This window comes from Octopus bimaculoides, chromosome 28, assembly GCF_046866305.1.
Source record: "Octopus bimaculoides isolate indiv1 chromosome 28, ASM4686630v1, whole genome shotgun sequence".
Classification (NCBI taxonomy): domain Eukaryota; kingdom Metazoa; phylum Mollusca; class Cephalopoda; order Octopoda; family Octopodidae; genus Octopus; species Octopus bimaculoides.
In genome coordinates this window covers 6,576,041-6,596,674 of record NC_142955.1, presented here as the reverse complement: position 1 = coordinate 6,596,674, position 20,634 = coordinate 6,576,041, and the positions used below count along the sequence as shown (strand labels likewise).

Below are 20,634 nucleotides of genomic sequence, written 5' to 3'. Positions count from 1 at the left end.
TACATAAAGACCCACGTGAAGACAAAAATGTGTTGCCTGGCCTTTCAACAACCTTAATAATTTGGTTAAGTTTGTCTAGGGAACTTCTAAAGCGGGCCCTAGACAAACTTAAGCTAAGAATTAAGGTTGTTGAAAGGCCAGGCAACCCTATCAAATCCCTAATCAGTAGAACCCCCTGTACTGATAGGAACTGTACTGTATGTAGATTTAGCCCACAAACAAACTGTAAAGCCAGAAATGTGGTCTATAGTATAAGATGTGCAGAGGGACGATGCAGTAACAAGACAACGACGTACGTAGGGGAAACAGCACGGAGCATAGGACAGCGGGCAAATGAACTTGGCGGGAACTTAAGAAAGAGAAGTTCTGTATCAGCACACCAAGCAGGAACACGGGGGCTCACTCAACATAGCCATTAAAATCTTGTCCACACATAGAACAAACACAACGCTTAGACAAATTACAGAAGCTACACGTAATAGAAGATAAACTTAGCCTGAATAGGAAACTGGAATGGAACACTAGCACACACCCCCAACACACTACAACATATGGCAGAATAAGATCCCCATAAACTGATATTGTGCATTTACATTCCTGTAACTTAGTGGTTCGACTAAAGGCGGTGCTCCAACATGGTCATAGTCAAATGACTGAAACAAATAAAAGAGTAAAAGAGTATGTATACATACATAAACTGATAACAATATGAACAAAATATAATACAATACACACAAAAACAAATGCAATTAAATAACTACATACATTAACAAAATTGAATCAAATTAAATACAAAAAAAAAAGAAAGAAAAGAAAAAATAGTAAGTAGGTATAAACACATGAACAAAATAAATAAAAACATTAAACGAACATGTATCAATGGGATACAGATAATACAGGCACTCCTCCCCATACACACTTACTAAACATAAGACACACATAGGGGTATACACTTGTGCAAATAAAGACACATACAAAATACAAAATGGCTGATCGTTAGTAAGGAAAGACGCACAAATAAGAAAGAAGAAAGCAAAGGACTACTGATGAGGTCACAGAGGTGTGACGAAATATGATTAATGTAAAAAATAAAATAAAGCTGAAGCAAATTAACACCAAATATATAGTGCGTGTGTTTTTATTGGCTAAACTGGCAACATGACCATCCCCAAGTACAACAATATATATACACACACACATACATATATAAATTTATATATACACATATATATATATACATTATACATATATGTTGATTTGTGCTGCCTCCAAGAAGTAAGGTGGAGAGGAGGTTCCTCATGGCAAAGAACACAGGTACAAGATTTTCTGGGCAGGGAACACTGACAGGGTCGGGGGCGTGGGTATACTTCTTGTGGAGAAATGGGTTGATAAGATAATCAAGGTAGTCAGAGTATGCGACAGAATACTTTAGATTAGTGTTTCATTATGGGTTAGCAACCATTATCTCGGCCTACGCCTCTCAACCAGGGTTACCTGATGAGCAGAAAGACCGATTTTATGACATCCTCTTGCAGACTACCTCGTTGACGAATGACAGGAACCTTCTCTTTGTGGCTGGTGACTTCAATGGACAAGTTGCACAACATGCAGGGGGCTTCCATGGCGTACATGGTGGCTATGGTTTTGGTTCTTGCAATGAGGAGGGAACCAGACTGCTGGAGTTCTGCGATGCAAATGATCTTATGCCAGAAGGGAAGCTAGGAGACAGGTTTATTTAGCTAGAGGGGAAGCAGATAAGAAAAAATTTGCCAATGTTCTGTGCCATGAGGACCAAAGACTTGAAGTGTTTCGTGTTGCAAGACAGTGTGAGAGAGACTCATGATGTCATAGGAGAGAAATGTGTTCACATGGATGATGGCTCACTTGCACTCATTAAGAGTGGAGAAATATAGAGTGATAGATGAAAGGGAATAAAACTTAAAAACATGGAAATAGATATAAGTAGTGGAAATGAAATGTAAGAAGACAGTTAAAGGTCGAATTTTATAAATTGGTAGAAATTACTTATAGGAACTAAAGGTATGTTTTTGCCAATGTTTACAATGATAAACGTGTTCTTTAAATGTGCTTACAAGAGAATTCTCTGAGAACAGGATGAGATAGAGTTCTTCGTTACAGAGCAGACAAGAACAATTTGATCTGCTTACCATATGGAATTACTAACCAAACAGTTTCACTAGGACACACCTTGTTATAGTAATTATCTTTAAAAGTCCTAGACTTATTTTTATTATGTATTAAGAGATATAAAGAACAGTTATCTCCCTTACACTGCAAAGTTACATTTTTTGATTTAGTGTTATTCGAACTAAAATTTATATTGTTATTACTGAAATGACATGTTTTCATGTCCTGATTAATAGGGTAGAATTAATGTCAGTAGAGTTAATATAGGTAATTTTTTTCTTTATAACCTGTTTTAAGTAAGGCAGAGTTATAAAATTTGGCTTTATTGTTGAAGATATCAACATTAGCAGATAATCTAGAAAGTCTAAGTGAAATATTTCTAACTAAATTCCTTGTAATAGCCTTTGAATGATTACTGAAAGAGCTAATATATTCTAAATTAGTTGAGAGTTTATGGTATGGGAAATATGAATCATTATATAAGTTAAGGGTAATATCCAATAAGTTGGCTTTAGTTATTCATCATCAAAAACAATGCTTAAGCCTATGATTCGGAAAAATTTATCCAACCTATTTTTAACCCTTTATATATATATGTGTATTATTTATTTATTTAATTGAGCGTGATGCATCCATTCCCAAGTAAGTTTGTCTTCACCCATTTTTTGTGCAGCTCTCTACTCTGTACTGTTTTCTTCCTCCATCCTTCTCTGATTCCCTTTCTCCCCCTCCCTCCTTCACCATTTTCTATCTATCTCCTTTCCCTTTTTTCTCTCTCTCTTGCTGCTCACACGTGACCATCATCCATCCTTCTTTTCCTCACATGACTGTTTTCCTTTTCCTGCTTGGACATCTAAATGACTGGACGTATTTTTCTCTGTCCCTTCTATCTTCTCTTTTAAAAAAAAATGTCTCTCCCAGCATTCAATTAAATAAGGAAAAGAATATTATATATATATATATATATATATATATATATATATATATACTTTATTTAAAAGCAGCAGAAATATAAAAAAAGACTGTTACTTGGAGTTTCACGTTCCCGTTCATCGGCCAGTTTTGTTAGAAAATGTGCTTACTCCAGTATATATATATATATCAGGGAAAAAAGTCAAAGTAGAAAATGCTGAAATAATTTTATCATAAAAAACATTTTAGTACCGGTTTCAGTCATTGAGACTTTTTCAACTCTAAGTATGGAAAACAATTAAATTTTTGAAAAATTAAATGAAAAGTGTTTTAAAAGAATATTTGCATAGTATTCAAAATACAAGGGGCATTTTCCTTGTTTCTGCCTGTCTCTGTCTCTCTTGTTTACTCTTGTGGGTTTTGTTTATAATAACAGACAAATGGATGGATAGTGGCTTAGGCATTGTTTCAACAAAATCCTTGTTCAGCATCTTAAGATTTCTCCTTCAATTAGATTGTTCCTTTGCAATGAAATCACGTACTTTAAGTGCTTGAAACTTTTGGCCAAAAATTTCAACAAAGTCATCTGTTGATTTTGATATATTTTAAAATTTTTACTTTGAGGAAAAAATACACAAAACAAAAGCTGTAGATCTATTTGAATGCTTTAAAAGAAAAAAAATGAGCTTTTTAGCTCAAATAGTAGCCAAGATATGGCTTATCAAAGTTATTGAGTAACCGAAAAATGTCGCTTTTTTCAAAATTTCAAATGATCATAACTCAGCAAATATTAGCGTCAGGTAAAAAATATTTCATATTTAAGGGTTTTATATAAAAGGCCATTTAGCATGCAAAGTTTGAAAGAAATCAGTTTTGGTCACCTTCATCATCTGCATTGATTTTGAATGGAACGACCCATAAATTGTTTCGGATATGTTTTGGAAGGTGTAGATTACTACTATGTTGTGGAAATTAGGCATGACTGTGGTTCCCCTGGAATTTTACAGAAATATACTTTTGTGGGTACAAATTATAAAATAGTTAGGAGCAGGGGCAGTTTTGTATCAGTCTCTTTGTTCTCACATAGTCTCTTTAAAATGATATAAAAATAACTTTTAAAAATATGCTTTTGAGAGGGTAGATTATGTAATGTTGATGATTCAAACACATAAATTTGAAGAAGTAAAAAAAGTAAAATGTGAAAACATGTACATAGTACAGAAATTGGTGGTAACAAAGTTTGGGTGGCAGAGGATAAAAATGAGCCAAAATAAAAACAAGAAAAAAAAAATTTCTTCATAAACATATCTCTGTAAAACTTCCTTTCGAAAAAGATGTGCAAGTATGAGAAAAGGGATTTGGCGGTGGGTGAACCAAACTGTATTTATGCTAGGAGTACTTGCTGATTGCATCCATTAAAAGTAGTGATGGGTTTTATCATTGTAGCATCATTAACCATTTGAATGTGTAGGCTGTTTGTTTTCTAAGAGATCCATAGTAGAGATATGTGTTCACATTTAGTTCCTGTAATAAACACAATAGCCATCAGACACAAGTGCCTAGCGATACTGCTATGATAAAATGAGTGATAGCCATGTGTTGAGGAGAATTCTTTGTGTTTGAATAATTCACCTCTGCAAACTTGGGTGTTTTGTTCATTATCTTTAAACAAACCTTATTCAAGGACCTTTTGAGTGGGATGGGCTACTCCACTTGAAGAAAATTTTAACTTGGTCCCACTTGCAAGGTCATACTCTGTTTATTTTGATATAAGATCATCATGTCACACACATGTTGTAATGCATGTGCCTGGTGTACCCATATTAGATGGGTAGTCATGATGGGTATATTGTGCTTTGTATATTTGTACCCCAGTGTCACTTTGATGGCATATATTACTCTCTTACTCAATAATAATAATAATAATAACAATGGTTTCAAATTTGGCTATAAAGCCAGCAGTTTTGGGAGAGGAACTGGTACTTTTATTTTATCAAGTCCAGAAGGGTGTAAGGCAAAGTGATCTTGGTGGAGTTTGAACTCAGAATATAAAAACGGATGAAAAGCTGCTTACCATTTTGCTTGACATGCTAATGCTTTTGGCAGCTCACTACCTTAATAATAATCATGTTTTCAAATTTTGGCACAAGGTGTGCTGTTTCACACCTTGGGTAAATCACTTGCATTGACCCCAATACTCGACTGGTGCTTACTTATCCAACCCCAGAAAGATGCATGGAAAAGTCAACCACAGCAGCATTTCAACTCAGAACTTAAGGAACACAAAAAAATGCCACTGGGTATTTTTTCTAAAGTATTGATTCAGCCTGCTCATCATCATCGTCATCGTCATCGTCATCGTCATCGTCATCGTCATCGTCATCATCATCATCATTTCCTGCTATCTTTGCTTGCAGAAGAATGTGCACCGACATGAGTTATTTGCCTCCATAGTATTTGATCTTTGGTAAGAGCATTCAGGTTAACTCAAGACCTGTCCATGCTGAGATGTTACCTCTCCATCTCTTCGGTTACTGGTTTCTGTTTCTCTTTCCGTTGATCATGCCTTCCAAACAGACCTTGCTGACACAACAAACCAGTTTGAGTACTTTATTTATAATGTCAGAGATGATTGGTAGTAATTTGGTTATTCTGAGATGATTTGAGGGTTTGGTGTTAAAAGACTTTCAGTTTCTGGTGTGCAATAGAAATCCAGCTGACACATTCTAATTTCATTATTACCCACAAGGGGCTAAACATAGAGGGGACAAACAAGGACAGACAAAGGGATTAAGTCGATTACATCGACCCCAGTGTGTAACTGGTACTTAATTTATCAACCCCGAAAGGATGAAAGGCAAAGTCGACCTTGGCGGAATTTGAACTCAGAATGTAACGGCAGGCAAAATACCACTAAGCATTTCGCCCGGCATGCTAACGTTTCTGCCAGCTCACCGCCAGATGACACATTCTAGCTCATATAAAGCTACTGGAAGAATATAGGTGTTGGAGATACTTGGGATCTGTTTTGAAGTAAGTACAATTTGGTTCTTATCTAAAGCTGCTCAATCAAGTCTGATTCTATAGTTTGTAGCTATTGTTCCTTCATTTTTGGAAGAGTGTTTGTGTCTGAGGTAGATGAATTCAGAAACTTGCTTTACCCATATATTGTAAGGTTGGGATTCAGATTAGATTTGTGTGTTGTCTGCCAGATCACTACCATAATGATGATGGTAATAATAATAATAATTACTTTTATTGGCCACAAGAGCTCAAAACATGGAAGACAATATGAAAGGATGAGCTACAACACACAAAGCATTGACCAAGGGCAGGATCAGCTGTTGGTACTTCCATGCCTGAAGAGCTTATCTCAAATAGGTAATGCCTTACTGTAGCACTGATATGCCAAAAATCTTTGGAGAAATTATGTGTATGGTCTTTGACTTGAAAGTCCTCTGGAAGAGACCATTCAGGCTTTTCTTGTTGATGCCCTAGGTCAATTCTAGGTCATCATTACTCATACCCTCAACTAGACCCCTATAGAAATCTTGAACTGTTTTCCCACTAATGGCTGTGTCCAGCTGGTTCAATACAGTGAGTGCTTGGCAACATTCTAGATGCTGAACACTCACTCTTGGTCTATGTTTGACCCATGACTACAGCTCTGTCAATGGGATGAGCTGTGGAATGATGTATTGCATGAAGGATGCCCACACCAGTTGGCGCTTGTTTTTGTTGCTGTCATTCACACCATCACAGTGATTTAGATATTTCTGCAAGTATGTCAGCCTCAGCACATGGTGGTGCATCATCAAGGATGGCATCCCAAGACCACCATGGAGTGGATATTGACAGGATGTGGATTTTCTGACTGGCAGAACCTGACCTTTCATAAGAATTGAATAAGCAAGTGCTCCAGTTTGGTCAGTCTTTTTGAGACAAAGTATGACAGCTAGGCAGTAGTATACTACTGAGGCAATATATGCATTTGCTACTTCCACTTGACCTCTCAGAGACAACTTCCTTTTGGCCCATTTCTGGATGAGATTGGCCACACTGACCATGACCTCTTCCCAGTTCCTATCCACCTGTCCAGTGACAAAAATTGTTGTTAATCAACATGGACTTGCCTCTCAAAGAGCATGGCTGCAAACCCACCAATCTGTTCTGATTTATGTGTGCTCTTGTACATACCTGATATTCTTTTAGTGTAGTGTTATTGATTGTTTCTATTTCCAAAGAGTGCAACACCTTGACAATAACATCATTCATATATGCAGATATGGCTTTCTTGCAATGTAGTTCCAGTGGAATACCCCTCAAACTCTTCAGCCTTTGCAGTTTCTAATGCCAAAACAGAAAAGTGGGGAAAAGGGACATGCATGGCAAATCTAGCATTCAATATTGAAAGATTCCAAGAAGTGGCCATTTAATTTGACTACCGAAGAGATGCCACTATATATTGTGATGATCCAGTCTTTGAAGATGGGACCAAAACTGACCTCTTTTAGGACAGCTACCAGAAAGCTATGCCTTGGCCTGGTCCAACTTGACAAGTGTCCCTCCAAAGCTAGATCTATTCCCATCCCATTCTATGATGTATCACATGAGGTGGAGGCTGTTGTGGATAGACCTACCAGGGATTACACTGTTGCTATACTGTTCTGCAAAACTATCCTGAGCTTTAGTACTCTATCGCACACTTTGACTATCTCTATGACCTTATCCCCCCATTCCTTTGCAAGAAGTATGCTCAGATCACCTATCCTGTCACTGTTACCTTCTCAGAAGATTTTATACCTATGTGTCTTGCCTGTGAGGAGCCTGGCTAAAGCTCCTCTCCACCTTATCTCTTGAATGCAACATACATCAACATGTTCAAGCTTCGCAACAATCTCACTAGACCTACTTTTTAATGTACCTACATTGACAGTGCCAACTCTGAAAAACTGGGAAAGGGATGTGGGAGGGAACATAGGAAGGAGAGATGATATTCAGCACCTGAAAAGAAGGTTTCAATGATCGTCTGATAACAGGCATGTCACATCAGTTGTTCTCGCTTTAACCTACCATCATTCAAACATGTTAAAATTGTTTCCCCTATTGTGGGTGAGTGTAATGTAAGCATTGTAAATATAAGCATTGAGTGTTGTAAATATAAGCTTTATTGCTGCAAGCATAAATAGGTCAATGTTTGAATTAAGTAAATGAGCATTTTATATATCGAGAGAAAGAGGTAGGTGGTTTGTTAATTTACTAACACATCTCCTTTTGATGCATACAGTAGTGTGGATGATTGCTGGTGGGAGTGGGGTGGGATGGGGGAGCTATGCAAGTCTTCTGGTACAGAAACTAGGCAGAGCCCTGTAGGGATTTCTGGTATAAGAGAATAGATTTCCAGTATGGGTGGTGGGGGAAGGAGTGGATGGGTGCATTGTAGACATGGTGTCTTGCATCACCTCAGGAACTAGCAGTAAGACATTAGTGAAGCAGAGAGAAAGAGAAAGAGAGATATGAAAGACTTTATTACTGGGGAAAACATGGCAAGTATGAGAAAGATGCAAGTTATAAAACAAAGTGAGAATATTTATGAATTTTAGAGAGAGAGAGGGAGAAATTGCTGAAGAAGTCATGGCAAAGTATGGAAACATTTAGGTTATGAAACAAGGAAAGAATATTGCAAAGATTTAAAGAATTATGAGTTTTGAAAGTTATTCTAAGAATTAAAGAATTACAAATATTGAAAGTTATTTTAAATCAGAGTACAGCATGTTAGAATTACGAATTAGATGAATGAATGATTAGCGATTAAAACTAGAGAAATTTCTCAGCTTAGCTGGTTATTTCACATGGTGTAATAGTATCAGTAGCAGAGCAAACAATGTGAGATTTTGGAAATAAAATTCATGAAAACAGGGAAAGCCCCTGGCCCATCAGGAATCACCACTGAGATGCTTAAAATATCTGGTAGAGTTGGATATAGCCTAGTCACCTGTATAGTTAATTAGGTTGTCCATGAAGGGGTCAAACCCAACGATTGGTGTAGCACTACAGGCAATGATGATGCCTTAGAAAGAAATAATTACAGAAGTATCAGATTGCTGGACTATGTGATGAAAGTCACAGAAACACTCATAGCTTAATTAATTAGGGAGAGAGAGCTACTGTAGATGAGATGCAGTTTGGATTTGTGCCAGGCAGGAGCATGACTGATGCAATATTTCTGGTTAGGTGATTGCAGGAGAAACATCTGGCTAAAAATAAAGCTATGTACCTAACTTTTGTCAATACGGAGAAAGCCTTCGACAGAGTCCCCCACTCCCTTATTTAGTGGTCAGTGCTGAAGCTAGGGATAGATGAGTGACTGGTGAGAGCTGCCAGTAAGGGGAAGATTAGCAATGAATTCAGGGTACATGAAGGTACTGGAACTACTGGAACTAGAGAAGAAATTTCAGGTGTGGAAGCAAGGTCTAGAATCAAAGGGCCTTAGAGTTGATCTAGTAAAAACCAAAGTCTTAGTAAGCAGACAAATCACAAATCCCTTCAGGTGGATGGCTCTGCTTGATCTGTAGAAAGAGCATAGGTAGAAGCTCCATAAGATGTACTTGGTGCAAGCTATAGACACAAGCTATAGGTGCCTCAGTATCAGAGGAAGGTTACCAGGGAAACTAGTTTTTGTGTGTAGAAGTGGCACAGGTACAATTAACACTAAAAATGTACAGAAAATAGACTCCATCAAATGCCAAGAGGGAAGGCTAGAAGTAGTTGATAGCTCTTGGGCATATGGCATAGTGGTTAAGAGCTCGGACTACTAACCCCAAGATTCTGAGTTCGATTCCAGGCAGTGACCTGAATAATAATAATAAAAATAATAATAAGCTGAAGACATGCTTAAGCTTGAGAGAAATGAAGCTAGTATGCTTTGTTGGATGTTCAATGTCAGTGTGCATGTATAACAAATTGTGAGTGTCTGGAGAGAAAAGTTTGGCATAAGTGGCTTCAGATGTCGTGTGCAAGAGAGATGACTGTTGGTATGGTCATGTGATGCATATGGATGTGGACAGGTGTGTAAAGAAGTGCTGATCTCTAACAGTGGAGGGAAACTGTGAAAGAAGGAGACCCAGGAATACATAGGATAAGGTCTTTGAACATTGGGCCTCATGGAGGCAATGACTAGTGACCAAGACCTTTGGCGATATGCTGTGCTTGAGAAGATCTGTCAAGTGAAATCATAGTCGTGGCAGATACCGGTGTCACACAACTGGCATGCAAAAGCACCCATTACACTCTTGGAGTGGTTGGCATGTTAGGAAGGGCATCCAGCCATAGAAACCATGCTAAATCAGGCTGGAGTCTGATGCAGCTTACTAGCTCTGGTCAAACTGTTCAACCCATACCAGCATGGACAATGGATGTTAAATGATGATGATGATGAGGGAAGATCATCCAATCATGGTGATTCACATCCCACACAGCAGCTCAGTACATTTAACCACTTCCTTCACTGAAATCAGTTTCTTGCATCACTCAGTCTCCTTGTCTGATAGACATGGCATTCTATCGAGGTAGGTCTCGAAGCTTTCTATCTCAAGTATACCACTCCTTGAAAAGGGAGTTTGGCGAAGTGCTGCTGAAACACCGTGCTCATCTGTTTGGAATCAGAGAGCACATGGTTCATCACAGATCAAATTCTAGAATTGTTGTTCTGCCTTTGCTCCCTGAGCCCAACCAACAGCATTTGAGCCTTCATATCTCAGTACACACACCTTAGCTTAGTCAATGCAACTTTTGTGTTTCATGTCAAAGAAATGGTCAAAATGGTGTTTTTATTCAGCATGCTAACAATTCTGCCAGTTTTCTGCTTTAATAATCATAATGAATTCAAATTTTGGTGCAAAGCCAGCAGTTTTAGGGGTGGGGAGTAAGTCAAGTGCATCAACCAAATGTTCAAACTGGTAGTTATTTTACCAACCCCAAAAGACAAAATCAACCTCAGCAGCATTTGAATTCAGAAAGTAAAGGCAGACGAAATGCTGCTAAGCATTTTGTCCACTGTGCTAACAATTCTACTAATTTACGTCCTTAATAATAATAATAATAATAATAATTTCTGATTCAGGTATAAAGCCCACAATTTTGAGAGGACAGAATTAGTTGATTGTATCAACCCCAGTATTTGACTGATACTGTTTCACGCATTTCGGCCATACCCTTGTACCATACAGTGTAAGTATGGTGAAACAAACATTAAAAACTGGTAGGAAGGCTGGAAGGCATTTACTTTAGGGTCTGCATGGCACAAAGGTATGGCTGAATAGTCCCAGTCACATCTATATCTGCTGTCTTTCTGTTTCTTGATACTCTCACATCTCCCTTCCATCCTCTCCCTCTCTACTTCTAGTTCAATTAAAGATGGCATACTCTTTCCCTCTGTCACTCTCTCACCTGTTACTCTGTTTTTATCATCATATTCTCACTGTTATTACTCTTCCATCTGTCTCATCATTAATACCTTTACAATTCACCTTCTCTATCATCAATCTCTGATTCACCTCAGTTTATGGTGTGACCAAATGAACGCAACATAGAGTTGTGTAGACTCTTCAGCCTTAATGGATACAAGTCAAACTTATTAGTACTTGTACCATGAAAAAAATGTACTCTGTACACTCTTTATGGTGTTTTACTAATGAGTGGAGATGATGTAAGGTTGAGAAGACCTTTAAGTTCTGTCAAAAATATGACAACTTCTCCAATTTTACATTATTTACATTTGATGGATATTTGTCCTCCTCTTGTTTGTTGCTCACACAACATTTCGGCTGATATACCCTCCAGCTTTCATCAGTTGTCTTGGGAAAATTTTGAACATGGGATCTCATTCCCCAAGACACCTGATGAAGGCTGGAGGCTATATCAGCTGAAATGTTCTGTGAGCAACAAACAAGAGGAGGACAAATATCCATCAAATGTAAATAATGTACATAATTCCTCATCTCTTAAATGTAAAACTGTGTTCTCCAATTTTGGTGTCAGTCTGTACTCCATCCTTTATATGCCAAACCAAAACTGAAAAGTACCAGTTAAAAAAAAAAGTACAAGCCAAAGCTGAAAAGTACAAGTGGTCCTTGTAGTTGACCTGTCCAGGAAGCCAGCAACTCCAAACCAGAGCTGACTCAGACCATAACAACCCATCCAACCCATGCTAGCATGGAAAGTGAACACGAATTGATTATTATTCTGTTCATTACAACATATGCTAAGTGTTAAGCTTTAAACAATATGAACTATTCAAATCTCAAACATAATGAAACTATGAAAATCTGTATGAATCAAAGTGGAAATAAGAACATTTGACATGGAATTTTCATGTGTCTAGCTATGGCTGTGTTGTTAAGAAGCTTGCTTTCTAACCATGTGGTTTTTGAGTTCAATCCGACTCCAAGGCATTTTGGGCAAGTGTCTTCTGCTATCGCCCTGGGTCAATCAAAGCCTTGTGAATAGATTTCATTGAAAGAATCCCATTGTGTGTGTGTGTGTGTGTGTCCTTGTCTGAACATTGCATGATACTTACAAATGAGTGTCACCATTAAAAAAGTGGCGTCGCTTATTTCCAATCTTCCATGAAAACATGTTTAGCCAAGGGGAAATACTACCTTGCTAGGAAATAGTTGAGGGTTGGCAATGAGCAAAAGCAGGAAAGGCATCCAGCAGAAAATCTGACTTGGTGAATTCTATCTGACCCAAGTAAGCATTGAAAAGTAGACATTAAAACAATGATGATGAATGCAGTGGATTGGCAGAATCAGTAGAGAATTGCAGAAAATACCTTGTAATATTTAATTGTATACCTTTACTTTCTGAGTTCAAATCCTGCCAAAGTTGAATGTGTCTTTTATCTTCTCAGCATTGTTAAAATAACACATCAATAAAACATTGTGATCAACTGCATATTGACACAAAGCCACAAGTTTTCTATGTTATGACCCTCTACATTCTGATCTCAAATCTCATTGAGGTCAATGTTGTATTTTCTTGTCTTGAGAGTGGGGTGGTGGTAATAAAATACCAGTCATAGGCGTGTGGTAAGAAGTTTGCTTCCCAATCATGATTCAGGGTTCAGTCCCACTGCATGGCACCTTGGGCAAGTATCTTCTACTATAGCCTTGTGAGTGGATTTGGTAGACAGAAACTAAAAGAAGCCCATCGTATATAGATGTGCATGTGCCTTTGTGTTTGTTTCTTCCTCCACTGCTTGACAACTGCTACTGGTGTGTTTACATCCCTGTAACTTAGCAGTTTGGTAAAAAAGACTGATACAATAAGTACCAGGCTTTAAAAAAAATTAGTACTGGGGTTAATTGATTTGACTAAAAATTCACCAAGGCAGTACCCCAGCATGACTGCAATCTAATGACTGAAACGAATAAAAGATAAAAGATACTGGGCTCAATGAAATTGGTATTAATTATTATTCATTTGTATTTTATACTTTTTGCACATAGGACAGATTTTGCATTGGACAAAAACAAGAAGAAGAAGAAGAGGGAGTTGGCTGATGAACAAAAGCAGGAAATCAGGGAAGCTTTTGACCTCTTTGACACAGATAAAGATGGCGCTATTGACTACTATGAACTTAAGGTATGAACGACACCATTCAAACCTTGTTTATTTATATATTTTTTATTCTTTCATTTGTTTCAGTCACTGGATTGTGGTCATATTGGGGCACTGCCTTGAAGGATTAATTATATCAGTTACACTGCACACTATTTTTTTGAAGTTTGGTATTTGTTTTTGTGATTTCTTTTAATCATCCTACTAAGTTATGGGACATGAATACAGGCACTGTTTTATGCATATGATGTTAATGCAAAGACAGACATACAGACATATGAAAACACATATATACAAGCATGTGAGTGTGTGTGTGTATATATATATATATATATATATATATATATATATATATATATCATCATCATTGTTTAACGTCCATCTTCCGTGCATGCATGGGTAGGGTGGATGACAGGAGCTGGCCAGGTAGAACGACTACCCTAGGCTACTGTGTCTGATTTGGCAGGGATTTTATGGCTGGATACCCTTCCAAATGCCAACCATGTTACAGTATGAACTGGATGCTTTTAATGTGGCACCAGCAATGGCAGGGTAACCCACAAGACAATGAATTATGAGAGGGGCAGGGTATTTGAGGAGGGGAACTTGTATCAGAGGATGAAAGGTTAGAGTGTGACAGAGAGACAGAAGCAAGTGTCTTGCCACAACAGAGGGGGCATTAGAGAAGGTGATCCAGTATCAAATGATGAAAGGTTAGAATGTAATAGAGAAATAGAGAGGAAGAAATAGGTATCTTGCTACAGAGGAGGTACATGGTTACCCAGTGAGAGAGGGACAAGAAAGAGGCCAGAAACAAGTGTATTGATGTAAAGGAGATATTTGATTACCTAGTCAGATGAAAAACAAGAGGAGAGAGAGAGTGTGTAGGAAACAGCAAAAGTGTTAGAGAGAGTAGAAGAGAGATGGTGTAGTGCTAGGGTATACTCACAAGTAACAAGAATTTGAGTGTAGAACCTGGGTAGAAAATAGGATGTGGGTGTGGGTGTTGGTGTGTGGGGAGCAGCAATACAGTGAGGGCAAGGAAGGGGATTGGAAAACAATCATAATTTATGAAGAGGAAATGTGAGGAAGAGAAAGACGTAGTTAGAAGAGGGTAGAGTGAGTGAAAAGTGTGTTGTTACATGTGAGTGGGACGCAACTCTTCTTGCACTCAGTTTCTTGGGTGTGTTTTCTCTAGAACCTCATATCACCAAACATCTCAGTCCACTGTCACTTCCTCCATGAGCCCCAACATCATAAGATCGGTCCTTACCACTTTATCTCATGTCTTCATGGGTCTCCCTCTTCCACAGGTACCATCCACTTTCAGCAACAAGCATTTCTGTATACAGCTGTCTTCACTCATATGCATCGCATGTCCAAACCAATGTGTTCTCCTCTCCTACATACCACATTTAATCCCTCTTATGTTTAACTTTACTCTCAACACAGTTATGCTTTGTCGGTCATGCACACTGATGCTGCAAATCCAATGAAGCATACAACCTTCATTCCTCTCCAGCCTACGCATGTCCTCTACATTCAGAGCCTATGTCTCACTACCATGTAACATAGCTGTTTTCACACAAACATCGTACAACCTACCTTTCTCTCTGATAGAGAGTCCTTTTGCTGCCAACAGAGGTAGTAGTTCTCTGAACTTCCTCCACTCTATTCTTATTCTAGAAACAATACATTCAGAGTATCCACCACTGTTACCAATTTGGTCACCTAAATAGCAGAAACTCTCTACTACCTCAAGAGAGCCTCTGGGGCATCAAAGAGAGTTTAAGTCCCCCTGTGCTCTTAGTACTTACTGTTCCTGTGCATCTGCCACACACAAAAGTGACCTTATCTGATAACCTTCCCACAATTCCATTGCATCTCTTATGCATCCATAGCTTATACTTGGTGCAGCAAATGGAATTACATCTCACTCCTCTCCTACATATTGAACGGGGCCATTTGCCAGTTGGAATGAGTCTTATCTCCTTTCTCGCTAACAACAACTTTAGCTTTAGCTAAGTTAACTTTAAGGCCCTTTGATTCCAGGTTTTGCTTCCAAGCTCGGAGCTTCTCCAATTCTGCTTCAGATTCTGTAATAAGAGCCAGATCATCAGCATATAGTAATTCCCCCGGGCTCCAGTTTTGAATTCATCTGTTATGCCCTGGAGAACTGTGATGAATAAAAGTGGACTAAGAACTGATCCCTGGTGTACTCCAACTTTTATGTTAAATTCATCACTATATTCAAGGCCAACTCTCACTTTACTGGCAGCGTCACTGTACATGGCCTGAACTGCTTTAACAAGTCATTCCTCTGCTCCTAATTTCCTTAGAGACCTCCAAATAAGGGAGCAGGGAATCCTGTTGAAAGCTTTCTCCAGGTCGACGAAGGTTAAGTACAATGACTTACTTTTGGCCAAATACTTTTCTTGCAACTGTCTCACTATGAAGATGGCATCTGTGATACTTCTCCCAGGAACAAAATCTCATCTATTTTAATTCTATCCCTAATCAGTTGAGATATAACTCTGTAATTTTCATGACCTGATCCAGCAGTTTGATACCTCTGTAGTTGTTTCTATCTAAGGCATCACCTTTACCCTTGTAGCAGCTGACTATAATACTGCTATACCAGTCTTTGGGGATGACACCTTCCTGAATAACCTGATTAACTATGCGAGTGACTGGGCCGTATCCCACACTACCTTATATTTTATTCATCTTGGCAGTGATACCTGATGGTCCAGGGGCTTTACCAGTCTTCATTTTCTTAATTGCCTTAGCTATTATACTGCTATCCACTCTGATGGCTGGTCTCTCAATTGGTTCAATATTTGAAAGACTCTACTTTGTCCAATCGTTCTCCACATTTAACAACCTTTCACAATGTCGTCTCCATGCATGTTTCGTCTCTGAGTCACCTAGTGTGAGCATACCATTATACATTTGCACACCTACCACATCTCTATTCTCTCTGATACACTACTTTGCACATTTCTCTCCTGTGACATCACAATTTTCTCTCACACACTGTCTTGCAATCCGAAATATTTCAGTTCTTTGGTCCTCACGTTGCTGGACATTGGCAGACTTCTTCTTTTCTGCTTTGCCCTTGGCTATGTATACCTGTTGCTCAGCCTCCCTTCTGGCTATCTGGTACAGTTCCCTGCTACCCCCACCCTTCCAGGCTTTCCAGGCCTGTTTCTTTGCTCTAATGGCTTTCTCTACCATATTATTCCACCACCACATTACTCTAGGTCTGGAAGGAACTTTGCACCATCCACAGACTTGGTCTGTGGCACTCAATAAGCTGTCCCGTAGGAATTTCCAGCTACCTTCTATGTCCAAGGTCTGTAGCTCCTCCTTCCTCTCATCAAATTTCTCTGACCATGTGAAGGGTTCTTTAGCTTCCAAATCCTTCTTTTCTAGAATGGTCTGTTTCTTGGCATCCTTCTGGTCTCGAGTCTAAAGTTACTAATGACTAGTCTATACTGGGTGGTACATTCTTCACCTGGGAGGGGTTTTGTATTTAAGAGCAACCCTGCATCCTGCTGTCTGGTGAGGATGAAATCAATCTGGCTAGCAGAGTCACCTGATTGATAAGTTATCAGGTGGCTGTCTGGCTTCCTGAAGTTAGTGTTGCAGATTAGAAGGTTACATGCATCACAGAACTCCAGTAGCCTAGTTCCTGCCTCGTTTTGGGAACCAATACCATGGTCCCTGTGTACACCAGTGAAGATACCGGATTGTCGCCCAACATGCCCATTAAAATCTCCAGCTGCAAAGATGAGGTCATTGCCACTCATCTTTGAGGTAGCCCGTAGAAGGGTATCATAAAAACGGTCTTTCTGATCATTTGGTAGGCCTGCTCGTAGGGCACAGGCAGAGATAATTGTAGCTGTGTTGCATATCCTGACAACCTCTATGACCAATCTCAACAAGACATAATAACAATTTTGATGACTGCATAAATGATAAATAAAACACTATTAAGTATTTCTAAATAACCGTTAGTAGATCTGACATCAAAGGTAGACCATAGGAAGAGAAGGGGTAAAGAAATAATAAGTAGAGAACAAATAAAGAAGAGATATAGAGAGATATGTTGGTTGAAAAAATGTTCAAAGGCTTGGAAGTAGATTTCTCTATTGAAGTAGAGTGCAAGGTGAACTAAATGTTCAAACTATACAGACTGGTATAAATCACTTATATGAGCTAAAGGTGCCAGATCTACTAACGGTTATTTAAAAATACTTAATAGTGTTCTGTTTATCATTTATGCAGTCATCAAAATTGTTATTATGCCTTGTTGAGATTGGTTCTCCTTCTTTCCTGATGAGAAGATTACATTATTTTACACTGTTTATTCCTTTGGAATAAAACCAATGTTTTCTTCGAAACATATGTCGAAAGTAAAAGAATTTGAATAACATCTGCGTTTAACTCCATTTATTTACTTATATATATATATATATATATATATGCGTTAGGAAGGGCATCCAGCTGTAGAAACTCTGCCAGATCAGATTGGAGCCTGGTGCAGCCATCTGGTTCACCAGTCCTCAGTCAAATCGTCCAACCCATGCTAGCATGGAAAGCGGACGTTAAACGATGATGATATTTATATTCAAGCGTGGTTGATGCCAGTACCACCTGACTGGCCCTTGTGCTGGTGGCACGTAAAAAGCACCCACTACACTCTAAGAGTGGTTGGCATTAGGAAGGGCATCCAACTATAGAAACTTTGGAGCCTGGTGCAGCCTTCTGTTCTCAGTCAAACTGTCCAACCCATGCCAGCATGGAAAGCAGATGTTAAATGACAACAGTGATGATGATGATATATATATATTTCTATATACACATGTATATGTATATATACATGCGTTTCCTTTCTCTTTCACATTCACTCAGGTGTACGTACACAGCACACACACACACACACACACACATGTATTTGACAAACATCGTTTGAAAGTGAGATTAGCTGGAAATAACCAAAGTATTATTTTATGAATTGTGAGCAGACGATAGCTTTTTAAAGTTACGCCAATGTTTTAGAATCATCTCACTTTAGCTTGATAACTATTAATCTCTGAACGCTTCTCAAATGAGACGTCTAAAGTCAACATTAAAGCAAAATACATTTCTAAATTCTTTGTTAGACCCCACCAATGTTCACATTGTCAGTTATCATTCTCTTTGCAAAGAATCCATCAGAAGTTTAAGCTAGATTTGCTTGAAATAGCAGCCAAATCTTTCCTGTGAGCAGATGATAGATTCATTTAACAATGGTGTCACTTCAGAAAATCATGTTATCAATAACGATAATAAATGGTATATATAATGATTGCCGTGGAAGCAAACAATATAAATTCATGCCTATAAAGTCACTCGATCCATCAAGAATTACATTAGCCGATTTGATCTTCCTTTTTTAAGATGGAAAGGTGACATTTAAAACACTTTTGGTCACAGCTCTGCTCAATTAGACCTTATAATTCACAAGATAACAAAGAGTTTGTAACCAAGTTTCAATTCCTGGATGAGACGTTTTATTTTGTGATTTGTGCCAGTAATTTCTAGTGCATTAATAAAAATTCATGAAGCTTTACCCAAGCCTCTCTAACTTCAACAAAATATCCCACTTGAAAATCTAAACTATAGTTCTAATTAGAGTAAAGTTCAGAATTTGTGGAAGCTTGTAAAGGTTTGTGTTGCAACAATTAATACAAAGAGAAGTTCAAAGAATGTGACCAGTGGAAAGTCTCACATTTGAAGCTGTTGGTTTTCAGCAATATGTAGAGCGGGGGTTCTCAAACATTTTCGTCTGGTGTGTCCCTTCTTCATGTCTGGAGAATATGGAGAATATGGTGTAAGATAGTTACTGTAGAACATGCAAAAGGTATGCATTATTTGTTATTAATTTAGTTTAAATCCTGCTGTTGTCATCATCATCATTCACCCTTCTTGGATTCATAATGTACCAATCAAGTACTGGGGTTGATATAAACAAGTTCCTTCTCTTTCAACATTTCTAACTTTGTACCTATGTAAGAAATATTACATTTTTAGTGAGACAGATGAGCTTGACTCTTTCTCATAAATAACTTAATTGTAAGCACTGTTTCAGAGAAGCATAGCTGAATACCATTCACATTTGATAACTTAATATGAAATTTGTTTTTGGTTATAGATGCTGCTGGAAACCTTGTAAGTGAATAGGTGAACAAGATCAGCGAAAGCTGTCCATACATTTCTAGGTACACAAATTGTGTTTAGTTGGTTGTGATTACTCTGAAATTTCAAACTCTGTGTACCTTCATGGTTTTTCTTGTATACTCCAAGGAGTGGGCATACCCCAGTTTGAGACCCACTGGAGTTGAGGAAGAGATTAAGGAATTGTTGGTCTGGTAGTAAGCAGTAAATGGAAAAGGGAAGGTAGCTTGTTTTTCTGAGAAGAGAAGACAAAGATGAAGGTGTTATTTGCTTGGCTGTGAGCATTTCTAATTATCTCTCTTTTCTTAATTTACAGGTGTGCATGAGGGCTTTGGGTTTTGAAGTGAAAAAAGACAATGTGCTAAAAATACTTTATGATTACGATATTGAGGAGACAGGCAAAATCACATTTGATGATTTCAATGAAGTCAGTAAGTATGAGGCTATTTAAAAGATTGATTGTCTTGTCACTGTTTTAGAAATAATAATAGTTATTTCAAATTTAGGTGCAAGGCCAGCAGTTTTAAAGGAAGAGGATGAAGGGTTAGAGCAAATACTGCAAAGCACTTTTCCTGATGCTCTAACAATTCTGCCAATCTGCCATGCTTAATAACTGTTTCTGAATTAGGAATAAGGCCAGCAATTTTGAGAGGAAGAGCTAATTGTTTACATCAACTCCTGTACTTGACTGGTACTTTATTAACCTCAGAAGGGATGAAGGTAAAGTTGACT

General features: G+C 38.2%; 1 protein-coding gene across 1 annotated transcript in view; it reads left to right on the top strand.

Annotated features, from left to right (window-relative positions):
• LOC106880996 (centrin-3) overlaps positions 1–20,634 on the top strand; it is a 70,017-nt gene that overhangs the window by 10,569 nt on the left and 38,814 nt on the right. The window contains exons 2-3 of the mRNA XM_014931179.3: positions 13,569–13,704; positions 20,219–20,333. Coding sequence (XP_014786665.1) covers positions 13,569–13,704; positions 20,219–20,333 — 251 coding nt within the window. The remainder of the gene's footprint in view (positions 1–13,568; positions 13,705–20,218; positions 20,334–20,634) is intronic.